The 18,697-nt window shown below is 47.1% G+C and overlaps 1 protein-coding gene across 1 annotated transcript in view; it reads left to right on the top strand.

Annotated features, from left to right (window-relative positions):
* NPAS2 (neuronal PAS domain protein 2) overlaps positions 1–18,697 on the top strand; it is a 98,955-nt gene that overhangs the window by 67,142 nt on the left and 13,116 nt on the right. The window contains exon 15 of the mRNA XM_077807107.1: positions 11,047–11,193. Coding sequence (XP_077663233.1) covers positions 11,047–11,193 — 147 coding nt within the window. The remainder of the gene's footprint in view (positions 1–11,046; positions 11,194–18,697) is intronic.

Raw genomic sequence — 18,697 nt, 5'->3', positions numbered from 1 at the left:
TGCCTATGGACTGGCTGAAGTTTGATTAAGTGGAAGCAAACCTGTCTCAACACTGTTATTTGGCAATCATCTTTTGGACAGCTAGGCTCTGCCAATCATTACAGTACCTCTGCAGAAGCCCAAGGGGCAGGACTTTTTCACTCATGAATGCTTTCAGTGATGGCTGCGAATAGACAACTGCTAAGTTCAGGCTGTTGTCACTTTAACCCTACATAAGGGAGATCTCTAGGAAAAGGTAGCAAGGAGGGTTAAGTTACAGAGAACTAAGGCCACTTGATCTTGAATGAGGTCATCCACCTGGGGGTTTAAGACACTTTAACTTAAGCACATTGATTCACCTTAACTTTCCTTCGTGTCCCCACATTACTAAAGACAATCCCCAAGGGTTAGTTATTTCTTGTCTTCCTGCATTCCTAGAACATTTTACTCTATATCTGTTTCAGGAAGCCACACCTCTGTTAGAGGCAACAAAAACCTGTGGTCTGGTTCTTCTTTACACTAATTACCAAATGAAATTTCCGTCCACTTTAAGATCTCTTTACACTGCCAGAACCAGGGGCGGCAAGCGACCTCCCAGCGCGGGGAGGCTAGCCCCCTCCCCTGCCAGAGCCCAGAGGGTCCCTCCACCCCCGCGGTAACCGGTCCCCCCTCCAGCCCACGAGTGCCCTTCCACGGAGCCCCGCTGACGGAGAGGGCTGGGGGGGGGACTGGGAATTCTGCTCCCCCGCCCTCCCGGGAGGGGCAGCACCGGGGAAAGGCACAGGACGCCGGCAGCTTCTCCGGCGGCGGGACCGCCCCCAGCCCTGTGCTCCGGCGGGGCTGCTGCTGTGGTGCACGGAGGGAGGGTGGAGATGCAGCTCCGTGGAAGAGCAGGTCGGTTCTGCTCCTTTCCCCGCTGCGTTCCCGGGACAGCCCTGCCCGGAAGTCTCGGCGCAGCAGGAAGACGACAGAGCCCCCCCCGCCGACCCCCAGGTAAATGGGTGGGTGGGTGGGTGGGGGGCCCCGTGCTGGGGGTGGGGCGGTGAGGAGTCACATGGAGGGGCACGTGGGGAGGTCACTTGCCCCCCCTTAGCTGGTGCCCCTGCCCATACTGGTAAGAAATGGATTTTACTTGCACCACTGGTTTCAGAGTAGCAGCCGTGTTAGTCTGTATTCGCAAAAAGAACAGGAGTACTTGTGGCACCTTAGAGACTAACCAATTTATTTGAGCATGAGCTTTCGTGAGCTGCAGCTCACTTCATCGGATGCATTCAGTGGAAAATACAGTGAGGCGATTTATATACACAGAGAACATGAAAAAATGGGTGTTATCATACACATTGTAAGGAGAGTGATCACTTAAGATGAGCTATTACCAGCGGGGGCGGGGGGGAAAGAAAACCTTTTGTAGTGATAATCAAGGTGGGCCATTGCCAGCAGTTAACAGGAAGTTCTGAGGAGCAGTGGTGGGGGGGGGGGAATAAACATGGGGAAATAGTTTTACTTTGTGTAATGACCCATCCACTCGCAGTCTCTATTCAAGCCTAAATTCATTGTATCCAGTTTGGAAAGTAATTCCAATTCAGCAGTCTCTGGTTGGAGTCTGTTTTTGAAGTTTTTTTGTTGTAATATTGCGACCTTTAGGTCTGTAATCGAGTGACCAGGGAGACTGAAGTGTTCTCTGACTGGTTTATGAATGGTTTCAGAGTAAACCATGGAAAACTTGTCTTATGAAAGGAGACTCAGAGAGCTTGGCTTGTTTAGCCTAACTAAAAGAAGGCTGAGGGGAGATATGATTGCTCTCTATAAATATATCAGAGGGATAAATACCAGAGAGGGAGAGGAATTATTTAAACTCAGTACCAATGTGGACACAAGAACAAATGGATATAAACTGGCCACTAGGAAATTTAGATTAGAAATTAGACGAAGGTTTCTAACCATCAGAGGAGTGAAGTTTTGGAATAGCCTTCCGAGGGAAGTAGTGGGGGCAAAAGATCTATCTTGCTTTAAGATTAAACTCGATAAGTTTATGGAGGAGATGGTATGATGGGATAACATGGTTTTGGTAATTAAATATTCATGGTAAATAGGCCCAATGGCCTGTGATGGGTTTTAGATGGGGTAAGATCCAAGTTACCTGGGAAAGAATTTTCTGTAGTATCTGGCTGATGAATCTTGCCCATATGCTCAGGGTTTAGCTGATCGCCATATTTGGGGTCGGGAAGGAATTTTCCTCCAGGGCAGATTGGAAGAGGCCCTGGAGGTTTTTCGCCTTCCTCTGTAGCATGGGGCACGGGTCACTTGCTGGAGGATTCTCTGCTCCTTGAGGTCTTTAAACTACAATTTGAGGACTTCAATAGCACAGATATAGGTGTGAGGTTTTTTTTTGTAGGAGTGGTGGGTGAAATTCTGTGGCCTGCGTTGTGCAGGAGGTCAGACTAGATGATCATAATGGTCCCTTCTGACCTAAATATCTATGAATCTATGAATCTAACAGCCGTGTTAGCCCTGGTCTACACTAGGACTTTAGGTTGAATTTAGCAGCGTTAAATCGATGTAAACCTGCACCCGTCCACACAATGAAGCCCTTTATTTCGACTTAAAGGGCTCTTAAAATCAATTTCCTTACTCCACCCCTGACAAGTGGATTAGCGCTTAAATCGACGTTGCCGGCTCGAATTTGGGGTACTGTGGACACAATTCGATGGTATTGGCCTCCGGGAGCTATCCCAGAGTGCTCCATTATGACCGCTCTGGACAGCACTCTCAACTCAGATGCACTGGCCAGGTAGACAGGAAAAGAACCACGAACTTTTGAATCTCATTTCCTGTTTGGCCAGCGTGGCAAGCTGCAGGTGACCATGCAGAGCTCATCAGCACAGGTGACCATGATGGAGTCCCAGAATCGCAAAAGAGCTCCAGCATGGACCGAACGGGAGGTACGGGATCTGATCGCTGTTTGGGGAGAGGAATCCGTGCTATCAGAACTCCGTTCCAGTTTTCGAAATGCCAAAACCTTTGTCAAAATCTCCCAGGGCATGAAGGACAGAGGCCATAACAGGGACCCGAAGCAGTGCCGCATGAAACTGAAGGAGCTGAGGCAAGCCTACCGGAAAACCAGAGAGGCGAACGGCCGCTCCGGGTCAGAGCCCCAAACATGCCGCTTCTATGATGTGCTGCATGCCATTTTAGGGGGTTCAGCCACCACTACCCCAGCCGTGTTTTTTGACTCCTTCAATGGAGATGGAGGCAATACGGAAGCAGGTTTTGGGGACGAAGAAGATGATGATGATGATGAGGTTGTAGATACCTCACAGCAAGCAAGCGGAGAAACCGGTTTTCCCGACAGCCAGGAACTGTTTCTCACCCTGGACCTGGAGCCAGTACCCCCCGAACCCACCCAAGGCTGCCTCCTGGACCCAGCAGGCGGAGAAGGGACCTCTGGTGAGTGTACCTTTTAAAATACTATACATGGTTTAAAAGCAAGCATGTGAAAGGATTACTTTGCCCTGGCATTCGCGGTTCTCCTAGATGTAGTCCTAAAGCCTTTGCAAAAGGTTTCTGGGGAGGGCAGCCTTATTGCGTCCTTCATGGTAGGACACTTTACCACTCCAGGCCAGTAACACGTACTCCGGAATCATTGTAGAACAAAGCATTGCAGTGTATGTTTGCTGGCATTCAAACAACATCCGTTCTTTATCTCTCTGTGTTATCCTCAGGAGAGTGAGATATAATTCATGGTCACCTGGTTGAAATAGAGTGCTTTTCTTCAGGGGACACTCAGAGGAGCCCATTCCTGCTGGGCTGTTTGCCTGTGGCTAAACAGAAATGTTCCCTGCTGTTAGCCACAGGGAGGGGGGAAGGTTGAGGGAGTAGTCACGCGGTGGGGGGAGGCAAAATACGACCTTGTAACGAAAGCACATGTGCTATGTATGTAATGTTAACAGCAAGGTTTACCCTGAAAGAGTGTAGCCACTGTTTTATAAAATGTGTCTTTTTAAATACCGCTGTCCCTTTTCTTTTTCTCCACCAACTGCATGTGTTTCAATGATCACAGGATCTGCTCCTTCCCAGAGGCTAGTGAAGCTTAGAAAGAAAAAAAAACGCACTCGCGATGAAATGTTCTCCGAGCTCATGCTGTCCTCCCACACTGACAGAGCACAGACGAATGCGTGGAGGCAAATAATGTCAGAGTGCAGGAAAGCACAAAATGACCGGGAGGAGAGGTGGCGGGCTGAAGAGAGTAAGTGGCGGGCTGAAGACAGGGCTGAAGCTCAAATGTGGCGGCAGCATGATGAGAGGAGGCAGGATTCAATGCTGAGGCTGCTGCAGGACCAAACCAGTATGCTCCAGTGTACGGTTGAGCTGCAGCAAAGGCAGCTGGAGCACAGACTGCCACTGCAGCCCCTCTGTAACCAACCGCCCTCCTCCCCAAGTTCCATAGCCTCCACACCCAGACGCCCAAGAACGCGGTGAGGGGGCCTCCGGCCAACCAGCCACTCCACCACAGAGGATTGCCCAGAAAAAAGAAGGCTGTCATTCAATAAATTTTAAAGTTGTAAACTTTTAAAGTGCTGTGCTTAAAGTGCTGTGTGGCATTTTCCTTCCCTCCTCCACCACCCCTCCTGGGCTACCTTGATAGTCATCCCCCTATTTGTGTGATGAATGAATAAAGAATGCATGAATGTGAAGCAACAATGACTTTATTGCCTCTGCAAGCGGTGATTGAAGGGAGGAGGGGCGGGTGGTTAGCTTACAGGGAAGTAGAGTGAACCAAGGGGCGGGGGGTTTCATCAAGGAGAAACAAACAGAACTTTCACACCGTAGCCTGGCCAGTCATGAAACTGGTTTTCAAAGCTTCTCTGATGCATACCGTGCCCTCCTGTGCTCTTCTAACTGCCCTGGTGTCTGGCTGCGCGTAACCAGCAGCCAGGCGATTTGCCTCAACCTCCCACCCCGCCATAAACGTCTCCCCCTTACTCTCACAGATATTGTGGAGCACACAGCAAGCAGTAATAACAGTGGGCATATTGGTTTCGCTGAGGTCTAAGCGAGTCAGTAAACTGCGCCAGCGTGCCTTTAAACGTCCAAATGCACATTCTACCACCATTCTGCACTTGCTCAGCCTGTAGTTGAACAGCTCCTGACTACTGTCCAGGCTGCCTGTGTACGGCTTCATGAGCCATGGCATTAAGGGGTAGGCTGGGTCCCCAAGGATACATATAGGCATTTCAACATCCCCAACAGTTATTTTCTGGTCTGGGAATAAAGTCCCTTCCTGCAGCTTTTGAAACAGACCAGAGTTCCTGAAGATGCGAGCGTCATGCACCTTTCCCAGCCATCCCACGTTGATGTTGGTGAAACGTCCCTTGTGATCCACCAGAGCTTGCAGCACTATCGAAAAGTACCCCTTGCAGTTTATGTACTCGGCGGCTTGGTGCTCCGGTGCCAAGATAGGGATATAGGTTCCGTCTATGGCCCCACCACAGTTAGGGAATCCCATTGCAGCAAAGCCATCCACTATGACCTGCACATTTCCCAGGGTCACTACCCTTGATATCAGCAGATCTTTGATTGCGTGGGCTACTTGCATCACAGCAGCCCCCACAGTAGATTTGCCCACTCCAAATTGATTCCCAACTGACCGGTAGCTGTCTGGTGTTGCAAGCTTCCACAGGGCTATCGCCACTCGCTTCTCAACTGTGAGGGCTGCTCTCATCTTGGTATTCATGCGCCTCAGGGCAGGGGAAAGCAAGTCACAAAGTTCCATGAAAGTGCCCTTATGCATGCGAAAGTTTCGCAGCCACTGGGAATCGTCCCAGACCTGCAACACTATGCGGTCCCACCAGTCTGTGCTTGTTTCCCGAGCCCAGAATCGGCGTTCCACAGCATGAACCTGCCCCATTAGTACCATGATGCATGCATTGGCAGGGCCCAGGCTTTCAGAGAAATCTGTGTCCATGTCCTGATCACTCACGTGACCGCGCTGATGTCGCCTCCTCGCCCGGTATCGCTTTGCCAGGTTCCGGTGCTGCATATACTGCTGGATAATGCGTGTGGTGTTTAATGTGCTCCTAATTGCCAAAGTGAGCTGAGCGGCCTCCATGCTTGCCTTGGTATGGCGTCCGCACAGAAAAAAGGCGCGGAACGATTGTCTGCCATTGCTCTGACGGATGGAGGGGTGACTGACGACACGGCTTACAGGGTTGGCTTCAGGGAGCTAAAATCAACAAAGGGGGTGTCTTTACATCAAGGAGTATTTCAGGCAGGACTTCACGGAGGGTTCCAATAGGAAATGGTGCACCTAAGTTATCGTTCTTATTGGAACAGGAAGGTTAGCCTGGCCTCTGATTGATACATGGCTAGATTTACCTCGCTGCACCTTCCCTGTGAGTGACTGCAGTGTGACCTAGAGGAATGAGTCCCCTAGACGGGGCAGGTGGGGAAGCAAATGAATACAGAACAAATCTGGTCTATTTCTTGTTCTGATCCACTCCATCTATCTTTTACATCTTTGGCTGGCAGCAGACGGTGCAGAAGGACTGCATGCCATCCACATCTTATGGCTGCTCGGCAGAAGATGGTACAGTACGACTGCTAGCCATCCTCATCTCTTGCCTGCCTGGCAGAAGATGGTACAATACGACTGCTAGCAATCCGTATCGCCTGCCTGCTCACCATAAGACGGTTCAGTAGGACTGACTGCAGGACTAAAGAGAATGACCTGGTCATTTAGTCCCTGCGCCCATGTCTGTCCAGGCGCTCCCAGCCGACGTGGCCAGGAGCACCTCGGACATGACGATGACGGCTACCAGTCGTACTGTACCGTCTGCTGCCACAAGGCAAGGGGTTGCTGCTACTGTGTAGCAATGCCGTACCGCGTCTGCCAGCACCCAGGAGTCATAGGGTGACGGTTACCTGAGCGGGCTCCATGCTTGCCATGGTATGGCGTCTGCACAGGTAACTCAGGAAAAGAGGCGCGAAACGATTGTCTGCCCTTTCTTTCACGGAGGGAGGGAGGGAGGGAACGGGGGCCTGACGATACGTACCCAGAACCACCCGCGACAATGTTTTAGCCCCATCAGGCATTGGGATCTCAACCCAGAATTCCAATGGGCAGCGGAGACTGCGGGAACTGTGGGATAGCTACCCACAGTGCAACACTCCAGAAGTCGACTCTAGCCTCGGTACTGTGAAAGCGCTCCACCGAGTTAATGCACTTAATGCACTTAGAGCATTTTCTGTGGGGACACACACACTCGAATATATAAAACCGATTTCTAAAAAACCGACTTCTATAAATTCGACCTTATTCCGTAGTGTAGACATACCCACTGTCTGTATCTGCAAAAAGAAAAGGAGTACTTGTGGCACCTTAGAGACTAACCAATTTATTTGAGCATAAGCTTTCGTGAGCTGAGCTGTAGCTCGCGAAAGCTTATGCTCAAATAAATTGGTTAGTCTCTAAGGTGCCACAAGTACTCCTTTTCTTTTTGGTTTATGAATGTTATAATTCTTGACATCTGATTTGTGTCCATTTATTCTTTTACACAGAGACTGTCCAGTTTGACCAATGTACATGGCTTATGTGCAAAGGTATGTGTCTACACACCAAAAAAACCCCGTGGCAACAAGTCTCAGAGCTCAGGTCAAGTGACTCACGCTCTCGCTGTGAGGTTAAAAATAGCTGTGTAGATGATTGAGCTGGAGCCTGGACTCTCAGACGCAACAAAGGGGAAGGAGCTCAGAGCCCAGGCTTCAACCCGAGCGTCTGCAGTGCTATTTTTAGCCTGCCAGCACAAGCCCCAGGAGCCAGAGTCGGTTGACCTGGGCTTGGAGACTCACTGTCACAGGGGTTTTTTTGCAGTGTAGACATACTCTAAATGCTTTGCCTTTATTTTAAACATATATTTTTGTCCTGGCCTAAATACAGTGTTATGTCTGACCTGCTTGTTAGCCTATGGTTTTTAAAATGAAATCTAAACCACAATTATGACTGAATGTAGTTTGAAAGTAAATGATCATCTTAAAAAACAAAATCCTATCTATTAACATATTAGTTGATTTGTCTTTTTCACAGTAATGCACTAAAAAAAATCCCACCAAAACACAGTGCATGCTAATGAATGAATAATAGTCATTATTGTACCTGAGAATGCACAGATGTTACTAAAAAGGCAGAAAGAAAGAGTAGAAAGTGTTGCTGTCTTTCATATTAACACACGAAATCGTGAACAAAATGATGATAAGCTGCATCCAAATATCTCACAGATTTGGTCTTTCACATTTAGCCATATTTGTTATTTATTATTGTCTGGAAAGCTGGTATTTTGTGTTTTTCACTTTTCTGAGTACACCACAGAAACTTAGAATTGTTAAAGTGAAGATGATCAGTAATTTAATCAGGCACTGATCATAGAGTTAGAATAAAAACAACAAGGAGTCCGGTGGTACCTTAAAATCTAACAGATTTATTTGGGCATACGCTTTCTTGGGTAAAAAACCCATTTCTTCAGATGCATGGAGTGAAATAGTTAGAATGGTTAGAGTAGTATGTGGAATGCCTTGAGTTAAACTCTGTCATTTGTTGTAAGTTTACAGCTTGTTTCCTAATTACTTGAACAGATCTTGAGGTAAATATTGTAAGTTACAGGTTCAAGGCTGCTCACCTATCCTCATAGGAAAACAATGGAACCTTTTCCTGGTAGGTGCCATTGCTAGGCTGTAGTATAACTCTGTTTTCTACACTGAATCACAGGATTGCAGAAAGATTAATTGAACAAAAAAAAAAAGTGTTTCTAAACTTCTGCCCTTAGTGACATATGTTTAACAAACCAGCTAATTGTTTTTGTTTAAATGTGCTAGTAAAAGAAGAAACACAAAGAGGAAAATATGGAATGAAATACTAAAATCTAGCTAATCTAGCTAAATCTAGCTAAATATGAGAACATGCTGAATAAAAATAATGCTAATAATTTATTTCCGTCAGAAGCAACGTCTTTTGGCTTTTACTTTGTACAACAAATTTAAAACTAATATCTAGGCATACAAATTATTTCTTATCAGAAAATTATTTGAGGAAAATCACATTCCTTTTCCAAAGCATCTAAAAAAAGTCCATGTAAATTGGAATGAGTATTTTATAACCTGGTTAGACAGTCAGAATGAACCATTTGCCTAAAATTGTTTTTTCTTTCAAAACTGCCTGATAGAAGAGGTGCCTTTTAAGGACTGAGAGGAGTTTCAAGCCTCGGTAATAGAATTCATATGAGGGAACTAGTTTCCACAAGTGAGTTTTAAAAAACAAACCCACCTCTATAGATCCATGGTGGAGCAGGGATTATCTTTGCCTAATCCAATCATGTACTGCTGGATAGCACAGTTCCGTAATGGCATAGTACCAAGGGGATCCAGAGAAACATTGGGTCAGGCTTGAGCAAGTGGAGTTTGATGCTCTTTTGGAGCCACTTATCTTATACTCCAAACAGAGGGTTTTCACTCACCCATGAGTCAGGTTAATATTTTCTATTTGGGATAGAATAAGAGTTAGAGCTAGCCCTGTCCGGCCTGGTCTATACGGTGGGGATCAATCTAAGTTATGCAACTTCAGCTACGTGAATAATGTAGCTGAAGTCGACGTACTTAGATCTACTCACCGTGGTGTCTTCACTGCGGTGAATCAACTGCTGATGCTCCCCCGTTGACTCCACCCATGCCTTTCGCTCCGGTGGAGTACAAGAGTTGACCGGAGAGTGCTCGGCGGTCGATTTATTGCGTCTAAATCAACCCCTGCTGGATTGATCGCTGCCCGTCAAGCCGGCGGGTAGTATAGACATACCCTAAAAGGAATATCGAGTTTGTTTTCAAGTTGAGCAGAGGTGCTGGATTTAATGTGATGGGGCTATTGTTGAAAGGCAAAAATGTTCTGGATACCAATGCCATAGGGAAAACTCAACTTAACACATGGTTCAATATTTGCCTACCTTCAGTTAACAATCCTGCAAGGCACTGGGCACTCCCCACTCCTGCTGAAGTCAGCGTGGAGACCAGAGATCTCTCACAGCAACTGAAAGTGGGATGTCCCAATATCCCAATTTCTGACCTTTGCCAACTAATCTCAACATAGAACATACTAAATGAAGATGAGAAGATGGGAGGACTGCTGGGGCAAGGAAATCTCTCTGAACAGTGACCTTTGATTTGGTGGAAAGTTACCTCCTCTTCTATATGTGTAAATACAAAGGAAAATCATTTTAAAGTTTTCTTCACTTCTCCCCTTCAGAAAGTTTACATGGATAATTCGGATATTTGCTGGAGAGAATATGGGGGAGGAGGTATTTTCCTTCATATATGGAACTGCTTTAAGGTGAAGCAGTTCTGTGAATGAAATCTCAATATGATAGGCTAGATCCTCAGCTGGTATATCAGCATAGCTCCACTGAAATCCAATATGCCGTACAGACTCACCAATACCAGACTGCCCTTTGAGTCTCCTCCTCCCCTCCCCCCCCCCCCCTTGGAACTGTAAAGAATGGGTTCTATCAAGTGGTCAGGCTCAGTTTGATTTACTAATCAAAGATGAGGCATCTAAGATCACAGAGCAACAAACAGAAAAAGGTGATGCTCATCAATACTGGGGTCCAGTCTGCCACTCATCCTGTCCCAAGCTGTGTTACAATCTATGGATCTTTTATAGACCCCTTTTTCAATCACATACAAATTACGGTTAGAAATGTCACCATTGATGTCAGTGAATCTGTCTAGACTTAAGTACTAAAGTACCATCTGATGATTAATAAGATAACAAAGAACCACCTTCAGGAGGAGATCAATGTAATCTGGGGTAATATCGATGAAGCTCTATCACTTGAACAGATATGCCTGAGATGGAAAATAGAAAAGAAGATTCCATGGTGTCCAGATGTTAGCATATATAAAAAATATATTTTGACTTCATTTTGCAAACAAGAAACCAAGCACTACATACAGAATACAATAGCACAGAGCACAATTCTTACCATAATGACAAGAAAGAGACATGGTTGTTTGTTTTCTCTTTTTAAGTTCTCAGCACAATTTAACATGTTCCAGACGATCAAGGAACAGCTGGAGCAGCGAACTCGGATCCTGCAGGCCAACATTCGGTGGCAGCAGGAAGAGCTCCATAAAATACAGGAACAGCTCTGCTTGGTCCAAGATTCCAGTATACAGGTGAGTAATGTCAGTGTCATCACAAGAGGCAAATAGACCGTTTTCAGACTCTGTATTTCTTAGTGTGGGCTGTTTTCATTTTATTTGCAGAGTCAAAGAAATCTAAACTTGAGAAAACTAATTCATCAGGAGCCTGTCAGTCACAAAAATCAAGACATGCTAAGGGCTGTCTGTATAGGAGGGCTTGTCCCAGCAGTCACAAGAAGAAATGGAAGGGCTGGTGGTCTTTCAGATTAGTTTTTCATATATGGGAGTATTTTAATCTACTGAGACTTCAGAATGAGCCATTCTCATCGAAGGGTGTTCAGGCTGTGACAATGAAATCACCACTGCTTTGATGGGGTCTTCATTTCACTAGCTTCTATTCACTTTTTGCTTCAGGTTAGAGCTACTAGTCCTCAGTATCAAGTTGAACAGCTCTGCGTCTGCCTACGTCCCTTCCCTACTTTTCTGCACTCCAAACCCTGCATATGCTCCACCCAAGCTTGTCTCTTTCACTCACTCCCAAATCTGTGACTACTTGCATGCCACCTTCCCCTCTTGGAAGTGCATCACAAATAACATTTGCCAAACACCTTCCCTGGCCTTCAAAAAACTGCTGAAGAAACCACCTGTCCCACAAAATCTTCCATCTATAAAGTGCACACCCCAGTTTGTGTTTGCCTTCAGACTGAAACTTCATTGGACCTGGGCGTCTTATCTTTACCTGTATCTACTATACTATATAAACAATACCGTACAACTCACGTATCATTAACTACTAGTGGAGACATTGCCCAGCATCTCAGATTGTTTCTGGAGGAGGAATTACTGCTATCTTCCTGATAATTTAACTAAGAATATTGGGTCAAATCATCCTCGGTATTGGTGTTGCACTGGGGATGAATTTGTCCCGTTCTGATTATCATATTGATAGGATTATGGACACACAAACCCCAAACTCACATCACAAAATCAATTAATAGCCAAGTAGCATTGTAAACATACAGGGTGAAATCCTGGCCCTCTTGAAGTCAATGGGAGTTTTGGATTTCACTCATAGTCAGCAACTATAAAAAATCACTTCATACAATGTCACACATTAAATAAATAAGTTTGTAGGTTTCTGTGATTAAGAGGTTAATAGTCCCATATCAGAAATCCTGTTACTTAAGTCATTCCATTTAGAATCTATGGTGGTGATGTTTTTGTTGTTGTAAATATAGTAACATAGCAACCACAAGCCCCATCCAGGACTGAAGGCCATTGTCCTTGGAACTGCACAAACATATAGGAAGACATATATCCGTGTACATCTTCCAGTGCCTTGATTTTGATAAATGGGAAATGAAAGCCTCTCTGCAATTAACTGGTCTCTTAGTTCAGAATCCTAGCACACTTCTGAAAGCTGTTGTTACTATACATAGCAAAAGGATGATCTCCCTTTCTCCCTGTAATTGGGCACATTGCATTACTCTCTCATGCTCAAGTCTTAAATATTCATATGCACTGATCCAGTGTTTGCATAATTTAGAAAAAAGTGGAAGATCCCAACATGGTTTCCTCAAATATGGGAAATTGATACTATTTTCACTAGAATTTTTCAATACACAAGATGATACCTTCACAGAGAGGAGGAAGATTGTGGTAACCAAAAGACCATGGGCCAGATTCTCAACTGTGCCCACAGAGACCAAGCACAGAGAACACGGAGGCCGTCTGGGTGCCTGTTTTGAGGGGATTAAAGGGCAGTGGAACCCTGAACTAAAAAATTACCCCAATCCTATGCTGCCCAGCCCCAGCATAAGTTTAAAGATGCTGAGTTGCTCTCTAATTTATACCACTGGCATACGGTCCCTCAGTGGAGGATATGCTAGACTAGACCAAACGGCATGTATTTTCAATACCCTGGGACTGGCCACAAAGGTTTTATTTCCACAGATCTTACCCAGAATGCTTTGGCCTGCCAGTCCAGCTCTGAATAATTTCTTGCCTGGGTGGTTTGTTTCTCATTTGGTTCTGCTGTACGATGGTAGAGCAGAATCTTTACTGTGCTCTCAGCCATGCTTTGCCCACCTCTTTCCCCTCATCAGCCATGTGGGGCACAGACCCTCCATAGCCTCCCACAAGGGCCAGCCCTGAAGGAAGAGATTCACATTGGAGCCAGGCAGCAGAACAGCAGGTGGTGAGCGTGGAGCCTAAAATTTCACCTCCAGAGCACAGGACTGAGCTCTTCTGGGCACATACCTCCAGTGGCTACGCCACCAGTAACCATGGCACAGGTGCCTTTGTACTTCCCCCAGGGCAGAGCAACAGCTGGAGGAGCAACACTCAGAGCAGGGGTGGCCAAATTTTTTGGTCTGAGGGTCACATCGGGTTTCGGAAATTGTATGGAGGGCCAGTTAGGGGAGGCTGTGCCTCCCCAAACAGCCAGGCGTGGCTCAGCCTCTGCCCCCTATTCCCCTTCCCCTCCCCCGCCGCTTCTCACTCCCTGACGCCCCCCCACCGGGACCCCTCCCTCATCCACCCCCCCCGCTCCGTGTCCCCTGAACACCCCCAGAACCCCCACCCTTACTGCCCCCTGATGCCCCATCCAACCCCTCCTCTCATTCCTGACTGCCCCCCCCAGGACCCCTGCCCCATCCAACCATCCCTTTTCCCTGACTGCCCCTGGAACCCCTACCGCTGGCTGCCCCCCGCCACTCCATCCAACCTCCCTTCCTTCCTGACTGCACCCCCAGGACTTCTGCACCCATTCAAACGCCCACCCATTCCCCGCCCTCTGAGCGCCCCAACCCCTAACCACACCCCCACCCCCGACCACCACCCCAAACTCCCCTGCCCTCTATCCAACCCCCCGCTCCCTGCCCCCTTACCGCGCTGCCTGGAGCACCGGTGGCTGGCGGCGTTACAGCCACACCGCCCGGCTGGAGCCAGCCGCGCCACCATGCAGTACAAAGCACCGGGTCAGGCCAGGCTCTGCAGCTGACCCAGGAGCTCGCAGCCCCGCCGCCCAGAGCATTGTGCCGGCGGTGCAGTGAGCTGAGGCTGCGGAGGGAGGGGGAGCAGCAGGGGAGGGGCCGGGGGTGAGCCTCCTAGGCCTGGAGCTCAGGGGTTGGGCAGGAGGGTTCCTGCGGGCCGGAAGTGGCCCGTGGGCCGTAGTTTGCCCACCTCTGACTCAGAGCATTTGAGGGCTGGGAGCACTCTGACATCAGCACTGACCATTTTCCAGCTGAGTAAGGGTGTATCTAGACTGCATCAAGCTAGCGTGCTACAAATAGCAGTGTAGCAGCCGTGGCACGGGTGGCAACATGGGCTTTCTGCTGAAGTACAATCCTGTCCAAGATCCTTGGTACGTACTCAGGCTGCTATCACCTCCCGCTGCCGGCGCCACTGTGGCTACATTACTATTTTTAGCACACGTACGTCTGCTCAAGCTGGAAATCACACCTCCAGCTGCAGTGCAAACATCCCCTGTGGAAGGAGACTTGTGTGGTGGGAAGATTGGAGAGTAAACTGGCGATTCGCTGGGAGTTGTGGAGAACTGCACCTTTAAGAGCTCTGGCAAGAGCCAGTTGGAACTAGCTGCTGTGTCATGGAGAGACTCATGTTAGGCAATGCTGATCCATTAGACTTCGAACACTGATTGAAACAGGCCTTTGTTAGATGCCTTGGCTTGGAGTGCTCACTGAAGGACAGACTGGGGGGTGGGGGGAGACTGGGGTAATGGAGAAGGGGTGATTTGGCCATTATCTTTGAAAACTCATGGTGATCGGGGGAGGTCCTGGACGACTGGAAAAAGGCTAATGTAGTGCCCATCTTTAAAAAAGGGAAGAAGGAGGATCCTGGGAACTACAGGCCAGTCAGCCTCACCTCAGTCCCTGGAAAAATCATGGAGCAGGTCCTCAAGGAATCAATTCTGAAGCACTTAGAGGAGAGAAAAGTGATCAGGAACAGTCAGCATGGATTCACCAAGGGCAAGTCATGCCTGACTAATCTAACTGCCTTCTATGACGAGATAACTGGCTCTGTGGATGAGGGGAAAGCAGTGGACGTGTTGTTCCTTGACTTTAGCAAAGCTCTCGACACGGTCTCCCACAGTATTCTTGCCAGTAAGTTAAAGAAGTATGGGTTGGATGAATGGACTATAAGGTGGATAGAAAGCTGGCTAGATTGTCAGGCTCAACGGGTAGTGATCAATGGCTCCATGTCTATCTAGTTGGTAGCTGGTATCAAGCGGAGTGCCCCAAGGGTCGGTCCTGGGGCCGGTTTTGTTCAATATCTTCATTAATGATCTGGAGGATGATGTGGATTGCACCCTCGGCAAGTTTGCAGATGACACTAAACTGGGAGGAGAGGTAGATTTGCTGGAGGGTAGGGATAGGATACAGAGGGCCTGTCAAAGTTCCTTCCCCACTCTGAACTCTAGGGTACAGATGTGGGGACCTGCATGAAAACCTCCTAAGCTTACTTTTACCAGCTTAGGTTAAAACTTCCCCAAGGTACAAATTAATTTTACCCTTTGCCCTTGGATTTCCACTGCCACCACCAAACTTTATCTGGGTTTATTGGGAAACGTAGTTTGGACACGTCTTTCCCCCAAAAGTCCTCCCAACCCTTGCACCCCACTTCCTGGGGAAGGTTTGGTAAAAATCCTCACCAGTTTGCATAGGTGACCACAGACCTAAACCCTGGGATCTTAGAACAATGAAAAAGCATTCAGTTTTCTTACAAGAAGATTTTTAATAGAAGTAAAGGAATCACCTCTGTAAAATCAGGATGGTAGATACCTTACAGGGTAATTAGATTCAAAACATAGAGAATCCCTCTAGGCAAAACCTTAAGTTACAAAAAAGACACACAGACAGGAATAGTCATTCTATTCAGCACAGCTATTTTCTCAGCCATTTAAAGAAATCATAATCTAACACATACCTAGCTAGATTACTTACTAAAAGTTCTAAGACTCCATTCCTGTTCTGTCCCCGGCAAAAGCAGCATACAGACAGACACAGACCCTTTGTTTTTCTCCCTCCTCCCAGCTTTTGAAAGTATCTTGTCTCCTCATTGGTCATTTTGGTCAGGTGCCAGCGAGGTTACCTTTAGCTTCTTAACCCTTTACAGGTGAGAGGATTTTTCCTTTGGCCAGGAGGGATTTTAAAGGGGTTTACCCTTCCCTTTATATTTATGACAGGGCTCTAGACAAATTAGAGGATTGGGCCAAAAGAAATCTGATGAGGTTCAACAAGGACAAGTGCAGAGTCCTGCACTTAGGACGAAGAATCCCATGTACCGCTACAGACTAGGGACCGAATGGCTAAGCAGCAGTTCTGCAGAAAAGGACCTAGGGGTTACAGTGGATGAGAAGCTGGATATGAGTCAACAGTGTGCCCTTGTTGCCAAGAAGACCAATGGCATTTTGGGCTGTATAAGTAGGGGCATTGCCAGCAGATCGAGGGACGTGATCGTTCCCCTCTATTCGACATTGGTGAGGCCTCATCTGGAGTACTGTGTCTAGTTTTGGGCCCCACACTACAAGAAGGATGTGGAAAAATTGGAAAACGTCCAGAGGAAAGCAACAAAAATGATTAGGGGACCGGAACACATGACTTATGAGGAGAGGCTGAGGGAACTGGGATTGTTTAGTCTGCGGAAGAGAAGAATGAGGGGGGATTTGATAGCTGCTTTCAACTACCTGAAAGGGGGTTCCAAAGAGGATGGATCTAGACTGTTCTCAGTGGTAGCTGATGACAGAACAAGGAGTAATGGTCTCAAGTTGCAGTGGGGGAGGTTTAGGTTGGATATTAGGAAAAACCTTTTCACTAGGAGGGTGGTGAAGCGCTGGAATGCGTTACCTAGGGGGGTGGTGGAATCTCCTTCCTTAGAAGATTTTAAGGTCAGGCTTGAGAAAGCCCTGGCTGGGATGATTTAGTTGGGGATTGGTCCCCTTTGTGGTATCCTAGTGCGCCCTGGAACCCCAAGCTCATGCGCCGGTATAAGGGGCACTGCCAGCCCCATGCCCTCTCAGTTCCTTCTTACCACCTGTGATGGTTGCTGGGATGTCTCCTGTGATTGCAAGCTTCCTAGTGTTATTTTCTATGAACTTTCTTGGACTCATTCTTGTTGTAAATAAGTTCAGTTAGCTGTAGTTGCTTAGTTAGCTAGGGTCCCATCTGGGACGTTGTCCCAGGGACAGGGCATACCCTGGTCCCCTGGTTTGAAACCATGTGCTTCCTGTCACAAGCCGATGCCAGTGAGTGATCCACATACGAGCTGCTTAAAGTGCCTCGGGGAAGCTCACATCAAATAAAAGTGCAGAATCTGCAAGGGCTTCAGGCCACACATACTTAAGGACAAGGTGGGATATTCGTTTGAAGGTCCTGTGAATGGAAGCGGCGCTTCATAGGTCAGGTAGGGAGATGTTTGAATTTGATTATCTCTGTCCATCATTGATTGTACCCATAAAACTGGGTGCAAATGGAGGGGATTTACTATCACACAGATTTCTGTATCTGTTTGAGTGGAATATGCCATATAGAGAACACAGCATGCTGCATGTTGTAAGCATGGAGGGACTTCCTTCTGCTCCCTGGAAGGAAGGGAGCCTGTAATACAGCCTCTACTTTCTCCTTTCAGCTCTCTCACTGGCATTCCCCATTTTCACCCTTCCATGCTGAATAACAGATAGCTCTGTGGAGAAACTAGCCCTATTTTCATTTCATACACAGGATCTTCAGAACTATAGTGCAGAAGTCAGCCAAGCAATACTCTCTCAGTTGGAGAGATGTTGAGCCCAGTACTGTGTATTAGTAACTGTTTCCAAGAGCCCTGTGTGATGAAAGATGAACTAGCAGGAGGGCTCTGGTCCTTGGACAAAAGTGTTAAAAAACCCATTACGTCTCTTTTACTGCTTTTACTGACAAATGAAAGTACAGGAGCAGTAAGTATAATCTCAGATGTCTGAAAGGATGCAGTGCCTACTCCAGATTTAAAAATAGTCTAGTTAATGACTAGCACATCTAGAGAAAGGCAGAAGGGCTGAATGTGACCAGCATGCTAGAATTACAGATGAGAACATCAGTACCCACGAATAATTTGCAAGTCGGTCTCTTGAAGGTAAATGAATCTTTGGCTCTTAGTCCTATGCCTTTCATCAGTGTCCATTTTACCAAAATGATAGTATTGATAAAAGATGCTGGCTTGATAGACCTGGAGGGTAAAAATTTCTGGTTTTCTACAGAACAGCGAGAGTCAAACAGTGGCAGTTCAAGCTTTCTCATTGCCTTGCCAATGTGATTCAGGTATGAGGTGGAGGAAATCCCTCTAGGAATGAGAGAGCAGCTGTGCTTCCATGTCCATTCACTCCTTGGCTGATTGGCTGAGAATGCTAACAAGATGGCCAATTAAGAAGGATTTGCAAGATGCTTCTCCTGACCTCGCACTCTGCAAAACAGTCCTGAGACATGTCATTATATGCAGTTCAGAGATGGCATTGCTAGTTTATCTATTTGGATATGCTCAGTCT

This window comes from Eretmochelys imbricata, chromosome 1, assembly GCF_965152235.1.
Source record: "Eretmochelys imbricata isolate rEreImb1 chromosome 1, rEreImb1.hap1, whole genome shotgun sequence".
In the NCBI taxonomy this organism is placed as follows: Eukaryota; Metazoa; Chordata; order Testudines; family Cheloniidae; genus Eretmochelys; species Eretmochelys imbricata.
This window is presented reverse-complemented; position numbering and strand designations above follow the sequence as displayed.